This window comes from Falco peregrinus, chromosome 14, assembly GCF_023634155.1.
Source record: "Falco peregrinus isolate bFalPer1 chromosome 14, bFalPer1.pri, whole genome shotgun sequence".
NCBI lineage: Eukaryota > Metazoa > Chordata > Aves > Falconiformes > Falconidae > Falco > Falco peregrinus.
The window spans coordinates 15,546,915-15,567,209 of NC_073734.1; the positions used below are offsets into that span (position 1 = coordinate 15,546,915).

At 40.5% G+C, this 20,295-nt stretch overlaps 1 protein-coding gene across 4 annotated transcripts in view; it reads right to left on the bottom strand.

Moving 5' to 3' along the window:
• Positions 1 to 281: 281 nt before the first annotated feature.
• ZNF536 (zinc finger protein 536) overlaps positions 282 to 20,295 on the bottom strand; it is a 353,196-nt gene continuing 333,182 nt past the window's right edge. For all 4 annotated transcript variants that reach the window (XM_055819039.1, XM_027783931.2, XM_027783940.2 and 1 more), the window contains one exon: positions 282 to 3,565. In XM_055819039.1, the coding sequence (XP_055675014.1) occupies positions 3,330 to 3,565 (236 nt within the window). In that variant the 3' untranslated portion in view covers positions 282 to 3,329. The remainder of the gene's footprint in view (positions 3,566 to 20,295) is intronic.

Genomic DNA, 20,295 nt, shown 5'->3' on the forward strand with positions numbered 1-20,295 from the left:
AAGCGCTCTCGCACTTGCACATTCTTCGAGGCGTGGGCAGCTTTCTTAACATGCACCATAACAATAAACCTCACAATTTTCTAAAGCCAAATATATGATCTATACAAACGATTTTTTTTAATGTGAAAACATGACTTTATACATCATAGTGTATGATACACACTTCAAACACTTTCAAATCAAAGCTTGATAGACCCCAAGACTTTTTCTATAGTACATAAGTAGTAGTATATAAAACAATTATTACTACATGCTAAAACAGATTTCCACAGTCTTTTAATTAAGCACAATATATATAATATATATATGTATATACTGTATATAGATTTGTTCAGATTAATAAGTGGACTGAGCACACACACCCAGCGTAATACACTCCAGTAACTGCCTAACAACTGTGAATTTACTGACATTAATTTTTTTTAAAATCTGACAAAGCTGCAGAAAATAATGTTTTAACTGTTCCTAATAAACATAAGCAAGTAGGAAAACTTTTTTTTCAGAGGTAGAGGTTTTATTGCGTAAAACACTGGATAAAACTGTACTGCTTCAAAGACATTTTTATTCTAACAGCAGAAAGAAAACAGTCATTGCTGAAAAAACAACTTTTAATACTTCTATACCAGAATAAAGTTCTGTCAACTGATGTATTATAATAATAAATAATGACCAAGAATAAACTTTAAATACAAAGTTTTCTAATTGTTACAAGCATAGCAACAAAATCCTCTACTCTATTGATCTCAGATTTCCTCCAAGATAGAAATTTTTCTTTGTGTAGGAATGTAGACAGTATTATGACCAGTATCACAGACTACAGAAGTTACAGAGAAAAAACTTGACATGTTTAGATATGAGAAGCATGATGATATTCAGAAACTGACAATGCATCACTGCTGCTGTCACTTGTTTGTATTACAAGTTACAAATGTTCTGGAAAAAAGGGCTATGTCAGAGGGGAGGAGAGGGACAGTAGCACCCGACCAAATGGAATCAACACACACATCACAAGGAGCGGGAGATGTTTCCAGTGTCACAAACAGAATTATTGCCTGTCGTATCTGAAAATGCTCAGAAGACACAAAAGAATACTGAAAGAGCTCAAAAAGTGCAAGAAATGGAATGTGGGGGGTGGTTTCGGGGGGTTTTTTTCTCTTTTTTTCTTTTTTTTTTGCTAAGATACTGAAGGCGGCGCAAACACACAAAAGCAAGCGACTGACACAGTCACCAAACACAGTAGTGCAGTTAAAATCCTAAAGCTTACTACAGTCAGAAAGTTTCAATAACATTTCAATCCTTTATCTAGGATCATAGAAACAGTTGCATTAAGTTTATCAACTCGATTTAAGTAAGGCAGTGAGAACTATACTAGAAAAACAAGAAAAGCAGCTTGCTCTGTGCCAGATGGGTCCAAGTTACACAGTGACCTCATTTAAACTGAAACTTCAGTTGGATGACATCCTTTCCGACAGCATATGCAAACCGTATTCCTTATTAGCCTGAGATTTTTTTTTTTCCAGTCTCAGGGTAGCGCTAAGAATTTTATTTACATTGATTGCAGTTTAGTATTTTTTGTAAACTGCTTTAGGCAGAGCTGAAGTTTTAAGGCCCTGGGGTTTTACTCTGTGCTCCCAGCCTGCAAAGAAATATTGATTTGTTTTTTACTTTTTTTTTTTGTTTGTTTTTGTTTGGTTTTTTTTTAAGTCTGGATGATTTTGTTTTAGAAGAAGTTAATACTTCTGTACTATCACAATAAACAGCACCAATTTTGCTTCTGTCAAAGGAAGTACATTAGAAGGCTAAAATTTTATGCCATTCAGAGAATTTCAGAATAAACCTTTAGTTATTTTTCTTATGATTTTTTTTTTAAGTATGTGGTTCATTATAGTCTCTCAAAAGCTTCCTATGTGGCAAAAGACCTTGCTAAATTTGGAGCATCCAATCAGTAAAAAAGCTAAAATCTGCAAAAATATAAACGCATTTGTTTTACAAAACCAAAGAAATATCAGCTAAAACACTTTTCTTCATTAGAGACAAAAGAGCAGGAAGTTTGGATTCATATTTTAGGTCAAGCTACTTTATAAGAGCTTGCTCCAAAAGAAACTTCTGCACTATGTCTGTAACACTTACAAAAACTAACACGTGAAAATTAACCATGACTGGGGAATCCTTCATTCAAGTGTAAAGAAAAAAAAAAAAAAAAAGGAATTTAAAGGAATTTTGAAAGAATAAGAGAAGAAGAAAAAAAAATTACCAACCTTCTATGTAATAAAATTCTGTTTCTCACCAGCACCTTCTATAGATAAGGCTGACTAGTTTCACTAAACAATATTCCTATATATTGTACTTCTACTTTTATAGCAACTTACTTCTTCATCAACAAGGAAAAAAAAAAAGAATAAAAGCATTTCCCTCAATACTGAAAGATGATTACAAAAAATGAATTACATTTCAAATCTGCAATCACACATTGGGCTGCAGATTTTTTCTAAACCATTAATTCATTTGGCTGTATATTAAAAAAAAAAAAAAAAAAAGAAGAAAATGTAATATCACAATACTTTTCAGTATAGGTCAGTACTGACCCTAGCTTATGGGCCGTCTAAGGTTTCTCCTATACCGCAGTTGCAACACCACTTGAATTGATTTTCTCTGCAATGACAGCTCCAGTCAGACTGGCACCATGGCAGTCTACCAACACATCTCATTACTATGCTAGGCAAATGACAGCAGCTGGTGTCATATTATAAAGGTGTTTTCAACAATGAAAACACAGCCCCTCAATCTTCAAGGCAACACTAAATCGTTTAGACGGTATCGTTTTTCTGTTAAGAGCATTATTTTGGGACAAAGACCACTCTAAAGTTTGAAATTACTCTGCTTTTTAAATAACTAACGACCTCCTAACATTTTTAAATCACTTTATTATCCCACCTACATTGTTTGGAAGTACTTGTTGCCAGGTAACTGTTTAGCAGCCATTTTCAAGGGCTGGAAATTTATTTTGCATGTGTAATATATATATTTAAACACACACACACACACAATGTGTGTATTTTGTGTGTGTGTGTATGTGTGTGTATGTCGATATATATTAAGTGTGTGTATGACCGAGTATCTCTGTGTGTGTGTGTATATATATATATATGTGCATGTGTGTGTACGTGTACATATACATATATTTGACTGTTTTCAGCATCTTGTACACCTCTGGGAATTTGCACACCATTCTTTTCCATTGAAGGCAGTTAGCTGACCCTCATCCAAATGCATCTCTAAACCCAGTGTAAAAGGCTACTGCAGTATGGAGACAGAGCCGCCAAGCTGCATCACTCCTGGGCCTTGCTGCCCTCCTCCGTTAGCTCTGCTGAGCTCCCTGGTTTGACAGCTGCAGGTTCCTCCAAATTCCCAGAAGCTTCGGAGTCAACTCTGGAGCGCTTGAACCTGCGGTCGGGATACTGGCTGTTGTCAAAAGGCATGCGATGGACACAGAGAACATGGGTCTTCAGATTTCCCTTCTGAGAGGCACTGTACGGGCAGTATCTGCACTGGAAAGGCCTGTGACCTGCGTGACAGATGAGAGCCTGGTTAGTTTTTTTATTTCACGTACGCGGTGCCTGCAGACCCGCCCACTGCACAGCCCAAGAGCGCTGGGCGCACCGGTGTGCCCCCAGCAGGAACCCCTCCTCTTGGGTGGAGGGCATCCGCGCGCCTCCAGCAAGAGGAAGAGATCTGTGCTATTCGCATGATGCCCACTTAAAGAAACTGCATTTTAAAACTCTCTGCTTCAGATTTTCTGGAGAAGCGCAGCTATTCCATCTCCCTCCTCAGACCCAGCTGTAAATCCGTCAGCCTGCGATCCAAATTAAACTCATGTAAATACAGTGCAATCGCGTACGAGACTGCCTTCTTTTACATTGGTTAATTATCTTTTTTATTGAAATGCAATTCAAGGATGACAATGTGCAGACCCTTAGTCTAATAAACACACTCTGTCTTTGGGTGGGTTTCTGAGTAAAGAATTGTATGCTTTATTTTAATCACACAGATGACTTTTTAATGGAAAGAAATAATGGATTGAGATAACCAAACCCTCAAACCTACAAACATTTACTCCAGTGAGATTACTCCTGTGAGTAAAGACATGCAAGCACATAAGTGCTTGCTGGACCGGGGCCCGAGGTTATCACCAGCTTTAAAATAAAATGTCCGAGCTAGATTAGAAAAGGAATGTTAATGTACAAAATCTGATAGATGCAGTTCTCGTGGGTGAAACGGCAACCGACTGCAAAACGAAGGCATGAATGAAAGATATCACTTCTTAGTAAGGCTATCTATATACTTTCCCATATTTTTCAGATTATTGAGACTTTGAATCTCCATGCTGTATCTGGTTTTGGAGGTTATATTTCAGCAATCACATTTCAACCTATGCTGGGAAGTTGTTGATGTGTTTTACTGGAACTTTATGAGCTTTGTCTCTCAAATTAACTTAAACCAGGACCATCTGAGGTCAAATGCGCTTAGCTTGCTTTAATTTGCTCAAATAAATGGATAAATAAATGTGCCAGACCATCTACATAAAGCCAGGATAAGTGAAAAACAATACCCTATCTCCACATATCAAGAGCACGTTTTTCTTTGCTGCCGTGGTACTGCCTAGCAGGCATAAAACAGATGCCGGGGTAGCAGAGCAGGAGGATTGTGCTTCCCTCTCTGTGGGAAGGGGCTGGGACCATCTCACCTCAATTTTAGTTGGCAATTTAACAGATAAGCAAATAGATGCTTGCTGTACACTGGTCTGATATCACCTATACTGGGATGGTAATGGTGCTGTAGCCCTCCCAGCAGAGACAGGAGCCTGGAAAAATGCTGGCACACCAGCATGAGCATCTCCAGCAGAGTAAATCCACCTGAGCTGGTATTAATGTTCTGGATTGCTCAGCTTGCCTTTTTTTCTGTAACGCTAAAGCTACCACTGGAAAGCTGAGTCCCCCCAGACGTACTGCTTGCTACCCAGAGGAAAGAAGTGTTAAGGCCAGTCCACAATCACCTAAGCCCTATGCCCCAGGACTACAGGCATGTTTCCTTTCCCTTCCAGCCTTTGCTTTTACAAGTTGAAGACTGCCAGAAACATGACCACCACCCTAAGACCTCCAACATGCATGTTTATGCATAAATTCTTGGGGTGGAATGCAGGTCGATCTTCTAGTTCTCTCCTGGATTAGACATTTTCCTCAACAATTTCATAAGGAAAAAGAAATTACACCTGTAAGCTGCTAATCTTTAGAAAGTCAAATTTCAGCAGAAAATTTCATAGTGATAGCAATGGAAGAAACCTATATAGATAATGTTACAGAAATTGAATTGGGCTTTCAAAGAAAAATTTCAGCTAGAAGAAATGAGGAAATAGTGAACGAGAGATTGAAGGTGTCTCTAGTGCCTCTTAGAGTCAGTCCTCAAATCAATACACAAGCACAAATATGCTTGAAAAATTTTGAATACAATAGTTTTAAAAACTGGAAGCACTCTCAAAACTGTCTGGGTATGAAGAAGGTCCAGGGACAATCTGACCTTCATTGTTTCAGAAAAACTAGAAATATTTGAAAACTGAGGAAAAAAAAAAATAATCTGAGAAAACCATTACATCTCCCCCACTGTTTGTCACAGGTGGATAACATCACCAGAATTCACAGCTGGGTTCTGGCCTCTTTCTTTCCTTCTCCTTTTTCTCCCTCTTGGGTGACACCTCTGACCGGGCAGAGTTACGGGGTCTACTGCATCCTCTGCTTGGGGAGGTGCCCAAACGCCTTTGGCCAAAGTGGGAGTAATGTTGTGTAAAGGGGAGAGAGTCTCGCTCCATGACAAATCAAAGTGATTTTCCCCTTTTTCCAAAAAGATAAAGGCCTGCCACTGTCACATCCACTGAGATGTGAGACTACACCAGCAACACCAGCTCCCTTCCAGTATTTCCAGTGTTTAATTTGACCAACTGACCACTGGTTCCCCTTGCTATGAGGAGAAGACGCCCTGATAAGTTGTGGGAAATGGTACAACTTGCCCTCCAGCCTTATTTACTCTGGTTTTATTGATGCTATGGAAAAGCAAAACCATATCCTGTTTATTTGGTCCTTCTTGTGTGCCAGAAACTGGATGTGCCATCGATAGTGCAATGTCCCTGATAACTGCTCGCAGAGCAGCCTGCAGGGAGCACAGACTGAGCGATGGAACTTGAGGAGCAAGTAGGCACAACACACCCATCAGCCACCCCTCTGAACCCCTCAAGCATCACGTAGCATGGAAATACACTGGACAGTTTTAGCATGAATTGGTACTGCTAGCCAACAGTGTGAGATCTCACCAAGCAGCTTTGCCCACAAGTGGCTGTCATTAACTGTCCATCCTAACTCCTTCCTGCACAGAAAAAAAATTGTAAAAATGGAATCCACGAAGCGTGGATGGAGCTAACCACCTCACACGCATCATACTGAAAGGCAACTCCTTCTGCCCGTCACTGAACCAAGTTCAAACCCGTGCAATTCCATACAGAGAATGCCATTTATTAATTCAATGCACTTTAATAAATCAGACAATATAAAGTGCACCTACAAGGATTCAGTTTGGCGTTGCCTCCCCCACGACTTACTTTTTCAGGCCATCAAAATTTCACATCACTGCCTTGTGAAAAGTAAGTACACAATAAGTTAATTTGTATTGTCACTATGCAGTACAACTGTGGTAAAGAGCACATTCATTTTTAATCTGGTATGAATAATATATAAATATGTATACAGAGTGAGGGTCATAGGAAAGCAAGCGGTACATTGTTTACAGCAGAAGTAGTACAAAAACTAGAGATTATTCTCACTTGCAAAGATAACAATATCTGCAATTTGTTTGTAACTAAGGGGTGAAGGAAGATGCCCATTTCTCTTAGGTATCCCATCCATTAATTTTAGCTCAAAAACTTGTTGTGGGCAGCAGGCTCTTAAAATAACCCTTCCCAGATAAGTTGGCAATAAATTTATAATGTTTTATCTAGCAGCCGTTGGTAGATTCTTCCTTAGCAAGCTAGAGTTCATATATATTTTACCCACTATATATCTTCCAATAAAATTATATGAAAGCCCTTCAAAAAGAAAAAGAAATCTTCCTGATCGTTCAGGAGATAATGTGTAATGCATTGCATTTGTAGTAAGGAAAATTAGACTAAAGGTGGGCCAACAAGGGGGCAAACTATGGTGCATCTTTCTCCAATCAGAAAGTGAGGCTAGAGGACAATCTATTGTTTGCAGCTGAAATAATCCTGTTGTGCAGCAATGTTCTATGAAGTCTGTGACTGAGTATGTGAAGAGACTTGCTAATCCTCTGGATGGAAGCTGACAGTCCAAAGAAATGGAATGGCAGAAAATAATAATAATAAACCCCAGATAAAATGACAACAATGGTAGCTGGACTCAAAGAACATTTTTAGAAGGTGCAGGCTTCCCCAGGAAGGGGGATTATACCCAGTGCCTGTGGAATCCAGTCCTCTGAAAGTGATCCAAGGCTTCCAGGATCAGACCTGGCAATGGCAGCACTGCTGAGATGACCTAGGCTCATCATCTTTAATCTTGACTGCACCCTGGAGAGAAGCAGGAGCGCGGACAGGAGGTACTTTCTTGTCAGGATGGAGACTTTTCTGTGGGACCGATATTGAGAAAAATTCCTCAACGCTCGAAACTAGTCCACCTTTTTAAAAATATATGCTGCTTCATTAATTTAGACTTTGAGAGGAAAAAAAAAAAAAGTTTCTTTTCTTTTTTCAAGTTTGTGATCTGATATGTTGCTTTGTGACACATCGTGTCAGCCTGCATCAGTCACATCGCGTTAGGTTTCATAACATGTCATGACCGATGCAGCCCAACATGGTGCACCAGCTGAACAGAGTCAGAAAATGCAGGTTTTGAGGAAGACGTGGATCTCAGAATCTGGGTTTTAGAACCATTTTAAAGGAAAGTATATTTAAGGCAGAGGCCTTGGATTTAAACAAAGCCATTGCCTGTGAGTTGTTAAGGATTCAAATACTTGCCAAACCTATTTTGCTTTGTCTTATTTTTAAAGCTCAGAATGTATTATTGGAACACATAAAAAGTCAATGTCAACGAAGTGTCGTTGGGTCACTTACTGTAATCCAAACACTGCTAATAGTTACTAATTTATTAACTTTGATATGGATCCATTATTTAAGATTAGCACAAAGGAATACACAAACAAGACACAGAGAGAGAGATATGAATACTAAAGCCTTTTTCATTAAAAAAATCATTTACATGGTCAAGCTGCATTAATTCCCCACTTCTAAAAATATTTGATCGGCATCCAAATTCCATAAAAATTTCCACAAAGAAACATCTTATTTTTTGTGGTATTACAGGCACATATGTAGGGGTTTGCACTAAAACGTAAAAATGGGCATTGAACTAGGCACATGAATAAGATCAGGAATTTATTCCAGATTGTTAAAAGTGTACTAATCACAGAAAAATCATGGCTTTCTCCCAAAGCAGCAAGAAAATGGTAATTTGAAAGAAAAATGCCAATAATACATCACACACAAGCCGTCTGTTGTCCCCACTACACCACTTTTTATTATATTGCATATGTGTACATATATACACACAGATACACGCATACAGACACACAGACACACAATTTAATGCATAAATTTCAGGAAAAGGCAGAAGAGCAATAAAACGATGAACAGAAAACAAATGCTCTGCAATGTAATATAAATTATAATTAAGTCCTGGATAAAATGTGTTTCTTAGATATGACATTTGTTCCCTTAAAATGCAAAAATGGCCATGATTATCTGACAGAATGTTTTCCCTTAGATGGCCAATGGCTAAAGCACTTACAGCGACGTAATACAGCAAACTCATTTCAAATTTCTTTGCCTGGTTTAAGAATCCCCTTTTGGTAAAAATCGAAATAACAGCAATTACCTCTTTAAAACAAATAAATAACTACTGCACTAAGAGATATTTGAAAAGCCTCAAAGGCTTAGATTTCTTGGAAGCAAATCTCTTTAGCTATGATGCTGGCCACCAAAGATCTGGACTTGACCTCCTGGGCTGCTGTAGCAATTCCAAATGGCCAGGCCACCTCCGGCCACGACCAGACACTCCTGCAGGACCAGCTGCAGTGGCTTAAGATCAATGGTCACTGCCTGCTGCACCGAGATGCTCAGTCCCACAACGTTCTGGTGGAACGCTCCATGTAATCACACATCTGCTGCAGCGCAAAGGCAGCAAGCCGCATTCAAACCTTCAGTGAGCCTGGTCCTCCCCAGGAAGAGCTGCCTTAAAACTTTTTTCCTACGCAAGATCGTGTTCGAGGTACAATCATCTTTAAACAGATGAAGCGCACACTGCCTCAGAAGTAACAGCAGGCGACGATGGCCGTGTGCTTTCCGCGTAGGAAGAAAGGCTTTTTGAGCATCTCCTGTTCTCTGGCAGTGACTACTGGGCTGAGCCCACGGCTTTCTCAGACCACAGCCTCCAGGTCCCAGACATCTTGGTGAATGCTGCCATTTGAAAGTAACGCTATTATAGCATAATAACAAGTATTTGCAAAGGGAGAACTATTTTCATTTAAATCTTGGCTAGTGCCATTTCCTTTTTTTAACGTACAAATTTTCATAAATACATTTACTATCCACAGCAAACATCCCAAGTACTGTATGCATTACCCAGGAGAGCAGAATGGCTCTAAAACAGCCATTCTGATCTGGAGCATAACAGTATGGATGGCAAAATGCTGAATAAATATATTTGTCCAATAGACAATAATGGCTCTGATTGAGCCATTCCACTTTATTGGTCTCAAAATATGCATTTTACGAAACTCCCCAAATACCAGACAGATTAAAGTACATCCAATCCAGTTCATACATGTAATAAAAGTTTTTATAAAACAATTGAAAAGTATATGTTTATTTACACACAGGTCCAGGACCAACCAAGATGGTCTTCTGGGAAAATTACAATATTCTGTGAAGTTTATACGTTTATTGGATTACAAAAAAAAAAAAAAGAAAAGGAAATTAAATTCTGAAAACTCTCTATTTCATGTTGACCAGGAAAGGCCATAAAACCAAAGAGCCTTGTCTGAGGCTTTTTTGATGATTTACTGTAGAAGTACATATAAAAAAAGTGTAAGTATCCACATTTTAGGAAGGCCTGGGAACATTTTCACCTAAGGCTTTGGGTCATGTGTTTCCCATGGGACAGCTAAAGTTATGGCAGCCCCCTGACTACCCTCCATTCAGCTGGATTTTTTCATTACCAGGCTCGATCCCACAAATAGTCCTAGAATAACCAGAGGAATTGTTCATGATAAGAGGCACCACATGAGTTACCTAAATCCCCCCTCACTAATACATAGCAGATACTGCTGGGGCAGATCAGGTCCAAACACAGAACTGCCATCTATAAGAACCTTTCTTTTGCTGTGGATTACAGGAGAGATCTTAATTAGCGGAGGGTAAATTTGGGGTAAAGACCCAGCTCATGGCAAAACATGGCCACCAGCTTGATCCTAAATAAATGCATTAAGGAGGTTTGGGATAATTGTCCTAAACCTAGTAGGATTTATCCACCTGTGAAGTCTCCCATGGCAGGTTAGTGATCCAGAAGAAATGTCCTGTAGGGGGTAATGTGGTGTACAGCACTGTCCTGAGGCCAGCACCCATCGAAAACCACCACGTGGCACCGCCACCATGGTGCTCTGCCAAGAAGGACGTTGGGTCTGCAGGCACCTGCAATAGCAGGGTGGCAAATGACAGAGCCATCACTGGCTGCAGAAGAGCTGGAGAATGAAAAGACCTAATCTGTAAGCAATTTGTTTCAAGGCTTTTTAGTTTTTTTGAAAAAAAAACCAAACCCTCCATTAATGGGAACAAATTAAACCCTCAGATACCTACATGACTTTTCTGAAATGTAATCAAAGGTGGAGTCTGCTCTTGATTTAGTATATTATACAGTGCTGGCTGTTTCTGAATAGGTATTTCAACTTGCTGATGAGTATACGAAAGGGTTTAATGATGACAGGGAAAAGCAAAAGTTGGTGCTACACTTTGTCTTTAACATATATTATTAAAAGATTAACTTAATTTCACACATCCCCCCTAAAATAAAAACTGCACTTAATGTATCAGTTCAATTCCTGTCTCAAAAGGTTACAATCACTAATTATCACACACTAAATTTTCCTTTAAAAGCAAAAGAAAACCACCAAGAAGCCAACCCTGCTATGTAAAACAGCCAAGGGTAGATCAGTATGACACGGGCTAGCAACCACCTGGACACTCACAATACAGAGAAAGAAGTAGAAAATTCTACCACTGTTCTTCATATATATGCTTTTAACTTACTAAACAAATCAGTCACAAAATTATGGAAAACACCACTAATTTAGCGCTTGTTGCCTTTGTTATATAAAGCATGGGAATCATAATTATTTGGAGGCAGACAGAGGAACCCGCTAGCCCTCTGCAGTACACTAAATAAAAACAAATTACAAAATGGCTAGTGGAGTCACCAATGGTATAAAGGAGGCTTGCAATACCCTAGAAAACAAAAATTTCCCATTCCTTGCAGAGCTGATAAAGTAATAGGATTACTCAGCTCCAGACACTAGCGCAGAATTTGTTTCTTTTTCGGAAGAGTAAGCTTTTCACACAGGAACTTTCGATTTAGAAGGGAAATGGACCTTTTCTTGGAAAAAAGGAAAAGCATCAGCAGAATAGCTTAAAAGGTCCTCCTAAACAAATATTAAACAATATATGAACCTTGTAAGACAAAATTTCTGAAAAAAAGCCGAAGACTATGCTTTCTAAGGACTTGTGTGTTTCAGATCAGTGCCAGCGGGTGCACCCGCCCACTGCAGTGCAGCGCCCCATGCACGCCGGCACACCAGTTTGGGTTCTGACATGACAACATGAGTTACGAGCCCAGTGCCTCAGCGGGCTCCAAACGAGGTTAGTGGCAATGCTGTCATTGATTGAGCTTGAAATGCCAGACTATCATTGTCCCATGCTTTGGGAAATTTAATTACATTTAATTTTTCATATTTATTTACTTTAGTTTATACACATAAGTAGAGGACAGAGTTCTTATCAAGGGCACTAGGTACCCACTCTAAAGAGTAGGCCACCTCTGACTAAATTTATAATGACAATGGTTACTGCAATTTATAAATTCCTCAATCATAATCCCCTTCATAATCCTAAACTCACAACAGCTCGGCTGACAATATCAGCATTCACTTCCAGCCATGCCCCCCACTCTGGAACCCATTCTTGTTCACCCAAAGTCCGGAGGCAAAGCCAGCACATTCCATCACCTCTGCAGCCTGCGTGCCTGCACACGGGAGGAGAAGGTACCCGAGCCAGGGCAGAAGCGGGATACAGCCCTCTGCCAGCCTTCCCTTTCTATTATGCTTTGGGGATCCCAAGTAGGCTGCAGCTAATGAAACATTTTGGAGGTAAGTGGGAGGCTTTCCTTTAATCTTAACCAACCCTGAGTTCTTCTGACTATCAAAATTACACGTTCAGAGTCCCACCTTTGCCTTTACTTACACATGTCAATTAATTGTTATGTCTATTCACTCCTTTACTCATTTTAATCACGTCAATAGCATTACATTCCCATTCTAACCCCCTTGAGCAAAATATCTCAGCTTTCCTACTAGGTCATTCACAAGTTTTCTGTCTAACGTTCTGTCATATTTCTTAATTGTCTCAGTAAATATTTATTATTTCAGGGAGCATTTAGGACTTCTGGAACAAAGCCCTATTTGAATTTAATGTACCTATGATTTCCCAGAATAAATGCTGCACTGGTGGCACTGGGATTTCAGTAAAGAGATTGTGAAATCCAGAGGTGCTAATAGGAAAGGTCTTCTCAGTGATATTTCACTACCAAATATCCTTTATTCTGCCTAGCAATTCATAAATACAATAGCATTTTCTCTTTCACTCTGGGCGACTGTCTTGAGCTTATTTATTTTATTTGGTGGAATGGAATTTAAAAAAAAATCCCATACTCAGCTTTCTAAATTTTTCCTGCCCACATTTCAATGTGTCATATCCTCAGCTGCTGTTGAGCAGGACAGCCACACAGCCTGCACCACGAGAAGACCTGCCCCTCCATACCCAGCCAGGTAAGGACCTGGAGTGTCCCCATCAGCCTGGTGGTGCGCACATCACCTAAGTGGGAAGGAATGGGATTATCCGCGTGGTGTAACACTTGCTGAAGTGGGACCCTAAGCCAGAATAAATGTTTTCTGCATGTATGATGTCACTTAGGCTAAGCATGTTCTCCTTTAATTTTATTTGTTGCTTTGTTATGTAACTGGGCTAATCTAGGTGGTATTTTGTCACATTAGAACTCTTCGCGTACCTCATGATTCTCCATCTACAGCGGCATGTTAGTAAAAAGACTGAGGAAAACCAAAACACTTTAAGTAAATAAATATACAGCTCACTAATAGCTAATATTTCAAATTATCCACGAGTAGCTCACAACCCCACTAATCATTCCACTAAAACATTACTATTATCTGTTTATGGGATTTTGTGAGTGGAGTTTGCAGAACTCCTCATTATCAGCAACGCTGCAGCATCATGTGCCACCACTGCACTGGATCGCCACCAGCGCAGCCTGAGCAGGGACTGGCATCACCTGCCTCTGGCCAGGCGCATCTCCTACATAGGCGTACATATAGCTAATGCCTCTGTGAAAAAACACGCATATTTTTATCATACCCCCTTCAACAAATCAGGACCTCAACCAGTAAAAATTAAAAGGCTGCAAAGAATAAATCGAGCATTAACTTTGCAGGACCTCTCCCTCTGGAAAGTACTGTTGATGTCACAGAAAAAGTGTCTTTTTTATTAAGTCACAAAGGAAATGCTTTCTCCTCTTCTCCTTTTCTTTCCTATAAAAGGCTCTCTAAAATGAAAGGTGTCAGACTTTGCTTTTTCTTCTTGGCATGATCCAGAATGTATGGCTGAGGAATGACAGATGTCTGCAACCAGCTGCAATGAAGCATGCTAAAGTTTCAGTCTAATCCACTTATTTCACTGCAGTCACGTAAACCAAAACAAATGGGCAGTGCCTTACATTATAAAAACACAGCAGCATTACTTTGTTGCATAATGTAGCTGATACGCCATCTTTTTATCATTTTTCCTACTGCAGAAAAAATTCACCTCTTTATTAAAAACAGCCCCTGAAAGTTCTCCCGTTCGGCTCACCTCGATTTTTTTCTTTTAGTGTCACAGCAGTCTTGCTATGCCCCATGCATTACTCAATATGCTGCTATTATCAAAACACCGTAATATTTTTCTAGGGAAGACTGCTTTTTTATCTTTAAAAAAGCGTGATCTGATTCAAAAGCCACCAGGCCTGACTCTGTTCCTGCATCCTTGTCACAAGCCGGCAGTTTGGACAGATCCGTGATGCTCCGGACACAGTCAGGATTGGACCTGCCATCAAATCAGCACGTGTTTCGGTGGTCTAACACGCGCACCAAGGACCTACCCTTAAGAGGTAAAAAAAACCAAAACCAAAACAACAACCCAGTGTTTCTGGATTTTACTGATCAAGCTGGAAATGTCAGCGGAGACACAACTAATAACCTTAATCTACTCGAGTACCCTCACACAGGAAAAGCCCCCGTTTTAACGACGAGGAAGAGCCTTTGCCAATATGCTTACCGAAACCCCTGCAAGCCCCCCCGCCCCCCTCCCCCCGCCTATTTCGTGATGCCAGAGGGAGTACAACCTAAGTGAACATGGCATCGCTTCCTGGGAAGGGAGACCCTGCCTCTCTCCAACATGTAGTGCAGCAACCTTTTGAACCCTCCCTCCTTTAATCCTTGTACAGAAAGGGAAAGGATGAGGAGTCATGTGGCTCCCTCCCCACCAGCAGTTTCAACAGCTGGGAAGCACTCTTTCAGCGCAATTCATAAAAAAAGATGTGTTGGATTTCGCCTATGGCAGAATGGTGTACAATTTCTGGCCCTTCAGGCTAAAACAATAAATGCAAAGAGGAAAATTTGAGATTTCCCCCCTTAAACTTCCCACAACAACCTCAGCAAAACCACATGACTTGTCTTGTACAATCTCCCTGGTGTTTTCAGCGCTACTTTGGCAGGAAATCAGAATTACTGTTATATAAATTCCATCTGATGCCAGAGCTACCATCTGTGAGTAAAACTGCTTCACCTACGTCTGCCGGCAAAGCCACTCTCCCAGAGACAAGGGAGAAGGGGAAAAAAAATTTGATTAATTTGCAGAATGCTTGTGATTTGCTCATATATTATTATAACTGCTCATCAGCACATGACAAATTCCCAGCACTCCGCACAGGAACCCGTTCAGTTTCAGCAGTTTTTTGCGTCGGCACCTGACAGACTGCAGAGCCACTAATGACTTTCAGATGCTTACAAACAGTAATTCTATCTTCAGAATAAAAAGAAAAATCCGTAGGAAGAAAAGAGTAGAGTTAGTCTATTCCATTTCCTTCCTGTATATCAACATGATTTAACTCTTCGGGGCAGCAGCGGTTCCAGGATCACAACACGGCTGCTCCTTGCCTGTACGAGACAAAGACTGCCAATCTCAGGGGGAAAGGTGGAAGCAAAAGCCGGTCTCCAAAGGCTTTCGCTACACCAGCTCCACAGAGAGCCAGATACAAAGCAGGTAGCCTAGGAAAAGGCACACCTACCCTGCAGTACTGAAATAAAATACAGGCTCTCCCCTGCGCTCCAGAATTCCATATCTATTTTCCTATTTTAATACTTCTGATAACCTTTCACATTTTCAGGGAACACATCTGCTTCCTAACTGCAGCCGAAATGTTTTTTTCCCCCTTTAAAACTATGATTATGCTTTCTGAAGCACTGTCTGTGTGCTTGATTGCTGTTTTAGATTAGAGATTTTAGCAAGGAAACAAAGACTTCAGAGTGCACATCAGTCCTGCATATGAGAAACCACAGAAGGAATAAGCAATAAAATGTGATGCACCATCTGTCCACAAACAATAACCTGGATGTTCTGAAGGCTTACAAATTATTTAGCACACAACCTCACCGAATTATAGGACCCTTAAATAGAGCAATAGACTGGGAATGAGAACCTCTTTGATGTCCTTTTGTATTTCTCCCCCCGCTCCCCACCCCCACCCCCCCCACCACCCCCAACTCAGCCCTCGATTGATTACTAACAGTTGAGGTATTTCTCAATGACTATTGGAGCAAGTTGATTTTTATTAAGTAGCTCTCCGTAGAATATTTTGCCACAGATTTGAACGGTGGGGTACACATTGCCTCTCTGGCCCTAGCCTGCTGCAAACTGATCGTTAATCAAAAGACAGTCTTAAAGAATAGTCAGTTGGGAAATTCAGTCCTAAGGGCAAATGCTGCCCTCAGTACTCATGTGCAACTCCCACTGGCTTCCATGGGAGCTCATGGGAACGCTCAGCGAGGAATTTGACTTTCTTAAGTACTGGAAGCTTTCTGACTGGACTCTTACGGAACAAATCTCTAACAAAGAATCAGTTTGTTTTTTTTTTTTTTCCCCCAAAATTGTATCTTGCTCCAATTAAAAATAAAATGACATTTTTCTTAGCTGTCACGCTAAAGCACAGTGATCTCACATGCAAAACAGATTAGCAACTGAGCACACTCCAGGTACTGTAAACTGGAGTATGTCAAAGCTACTGGATCCCTCGACAAACCTGGCATCCCTCAGCAATGTGCACATATACCAAAATCAAGACATTCAGAGACCTGTGCTTGGGATAGAGGATTTTGGTTCACCAGATTCAACTGTGAAATCATGTTAAAAGAACCAAACAACCAAACGTAAAAATTACTTTTTGTTTTTAATATGCAGTGAATTGCAGCATTTCCAGATCTACTGTTACATTCAACCTTATCTCTACATCTGAGTTTTTAGTGAACACTAGCATTTGCCTTTTCCAATTAAAGCATAACCCTAAAGCCACACTCCAAAATAAATCAGCATCCCTAAAAGCCACCCACTTCTTTCTAAAAAGGAAGAGCTTTCCTACAATTTATTAACAACCTGCCCTAAATATTTCTTTTGCTTTGGTTTCTATAGATATTATTCTGCAGGTTTTCTTAACACATCTTCAATGCCCCTCTCTCAGCTCACAAACATCCAGACCCACCTACCTAAGGTCTTCTTAGTGTGCTGTTTATTCTTTCATCTAGATGGCAGATCAAAATTCAAATAAAAATAGATGTTAGAAGACAGAGGATTTTTTTTTATCATATTCTCCTTGAAAAATGGGGGCCAAAGAGGGAGGTAACTGTATAATTAACTTTAGATGTGCCTAATGTAACTCCATTATCATTGATGAGCCTTACGGAGAGACACTGAGAGGGAAATGTGCCTTCTAAAGTTTCATTGTGGAGCCAGCGCTATTAAACAATATTTCAGTATTTAGGCCCTGATTCAGCAAATTGCTGAAGGTTATGCATACTATAAAGCCTGTGTGTCATCCCACAGACTTCTGTGGGAATGCACACGTGCTTGCACAATACGTGAGCGTAAGTTGTCTCCGAGCTGGGGCCTCGTCACCTAACCCTTACTTACAAAAATTCCTAAGAGAGACATGAAAATTTGCCTAGGGCTAAAAGCTGGCACATTACATTGTTTCATATCTAATACACGTTCCTTTCGTATTTATTTTTGTGTTTATTTTTATGTGGTATTCGCTCCCGGTGTGAGAGGGCCGGAGTGCCCCTAGGATGCTGGGTGTGCGAGGGGCCACCAGCCCATCACCTGCAGAGGTGCACCCGCAGCGCCGTCCCGCTGCCACCTGCCTGCAGGCTGGAGCCCCCTTGGCCAGCGAGAGGCCACTGGCCACCAGTTGGGAGGGTGGTGATTTTTAGCATCGCTACAGGTCACCCGGAGTTGGCTGGCTGCTGTCTGCATTGCACACAGACCAATAATCAGCACCCAGAGCTGAGGGTTGGCGTGTGCACTCACCCACGTCCCTAACCCCAAGTGTTGCCACCCAGCATGAGGACTATGCAGCGAATCCATTAGATGTTAAAGGAAACAAAACCAAAATCCCCTTCCAACGGCTTCTGTGGCAGTCTGTACAGAGAGGACCGGGTGGTACTGAGGATTTTATTTTGAAGAAAATTGTGGAAGCCCAAGATACTGAAGTTTCCATGGGCAGTGGGATGCAAAGCGTCCATTTAGGGTGTTTGGGTATTTTTTTGATGATTTAGAGTAAAAGTGATCCACACCTCGGACGGAAGCCAAACACAGCACATCAGGCAGCAAAGGGGCCAACATTCCTGCCATGGGTACCCAGCACATCTTCTGCCTAAGGGGCAGCCACTCCATCTCATGTCAGCTTCACTGACTGCCATGGTCTTCCAGAGAGAAGGTTTATTTATACGAAATCAATGGCAGGCTCCGGGCTTTCAAGCAAACTGATACCCACTTGGGTGTCTCTGTGTATAAACCAAAATCATTTTGCAACAAAACTAATGTATACAGCGGCTAGAAGGGGCCAAAATATTTGCTTTCGGGAGAAGCCATGCAATTCCTCTGATTTCAACAAATAACCTGACCCAGGTAACTTTTCTCTATCTACCGTTATGCTAATCGGAACAGAGAGGTCTATAAATGTACTTAAAGAGACAACTAAAAAAAATTAATCTGTGGTTTAACTTAAAGGTCAACTCAATACATAGTGAGAAGTCAACTGAAATTCTGCCATTAAATATAATCACTCCTTCTAGGGTGGTAAATACTGTGTGGAAATATCCATCAGGAGCCAAATTCTGATCTCAGACAAACGCAGGGCTGCAGCCACACACGGATGGAGGACAGCAGGGCTGACCTTGCCTACATGCAAAGCCCTTTCCAGTCTGAGCCTCTGGCTATCAAGACACAGGCTGCTGGAAAAGCTCCTTTAAATTCCATAGGATGTGATTAATACCATGAGGTAAATTAAAAAAAAAAAAATAAAAAAATCTGGGATTCTTTTTGGACTTTTTCCAGCTTTCTGGATTGTTTCTTTGAAGCATTTTTCCATAACTCTAAAGGCTAGAGTTACTTCTAAAAAGAAAGGAGAGAGATTTTTCTATAATCACGTGGCTACCGCAGCTAGAGCCTTTCTGGAACAGGAAACTGCCCCAGCCATCCCAGTAAAGCTGGGAAAGGTGAGGACAGTGATAGGACCCTGAGCCCCTGCTCCTGCTCCGCGGCTCTGCGGCAGGCTGCTGTCCCGAGCCGTTACTCTATACACATTTGTTCACAACCCCAAACCAGTTTTCTGTTCTTTAACAGAAAGAAGTAAATGGAATAAGGCTTAACTAGCATTTTATACATGAACAAAGTGATTCTTTAAATTTTAATATAGGGAAGGTACGTTATAGGCAGCATCTTCTGAAATAATGTTAAAAATCTGAGTATTGGGGGCGGGGGGGGAAGGCACAAAGGTCAGATTTAAATCCTGAAGGTAGCATAAAAAATTTAGATAAAACCGTTTGCATGTATTTTTGTATAGCATGTGTCCTGACAGTGTCACCATCAGCATGGGCTCTAGAATTCATAATCCACTGTGCTATTTTTTAAAATAGTTTGATTTGTTTATTAACTGTGCTTTCCTATTTCCATGAGATATAGACATCGACAGTGAATAGACCTTTTCTAATTGAACTGATAGCTTGAAAGTGAACATGTCCTTGAATTTACACTGAAAGATAGACAGTGATTATTTATAATAAGGGATTTAGTCAACTGCCTTTCCATTTGTACAGCAAGGACTTTATCAACAGACCATGTTTAGGTAAATAGTGCCAAATAAGATAAATTCTGTATTAAAGGACGAATGTCTCACAGTGTCAGATGTACAAGGAAGAGACATTTGGCTGATGATATGTCCTGTAAGTATAAAAGAGAGTATTAAGATAACACTTTATGCTAGCATTAATACATCAAAGTTCTGGACTGACCTGTTTCATCCAAAGTGAAAGCGAGGATGCTCTTAATTCCTATCTAAGATTAATTTAATTCAGAAGGCATTCAGCCTTATGTCCTGTTTTGCAGCTTTATAAGAATTGCTGGATTTGCAAAATAGCACGGCTGTACGTACGTTAATAAATGGTCTGTATTTGTCTAGCCAGAGTTGAAGCCTTTCTTTAAAAACACACACACACTCACACGCACACACAAAACTCTGGCTCTGTGAGCTTGCT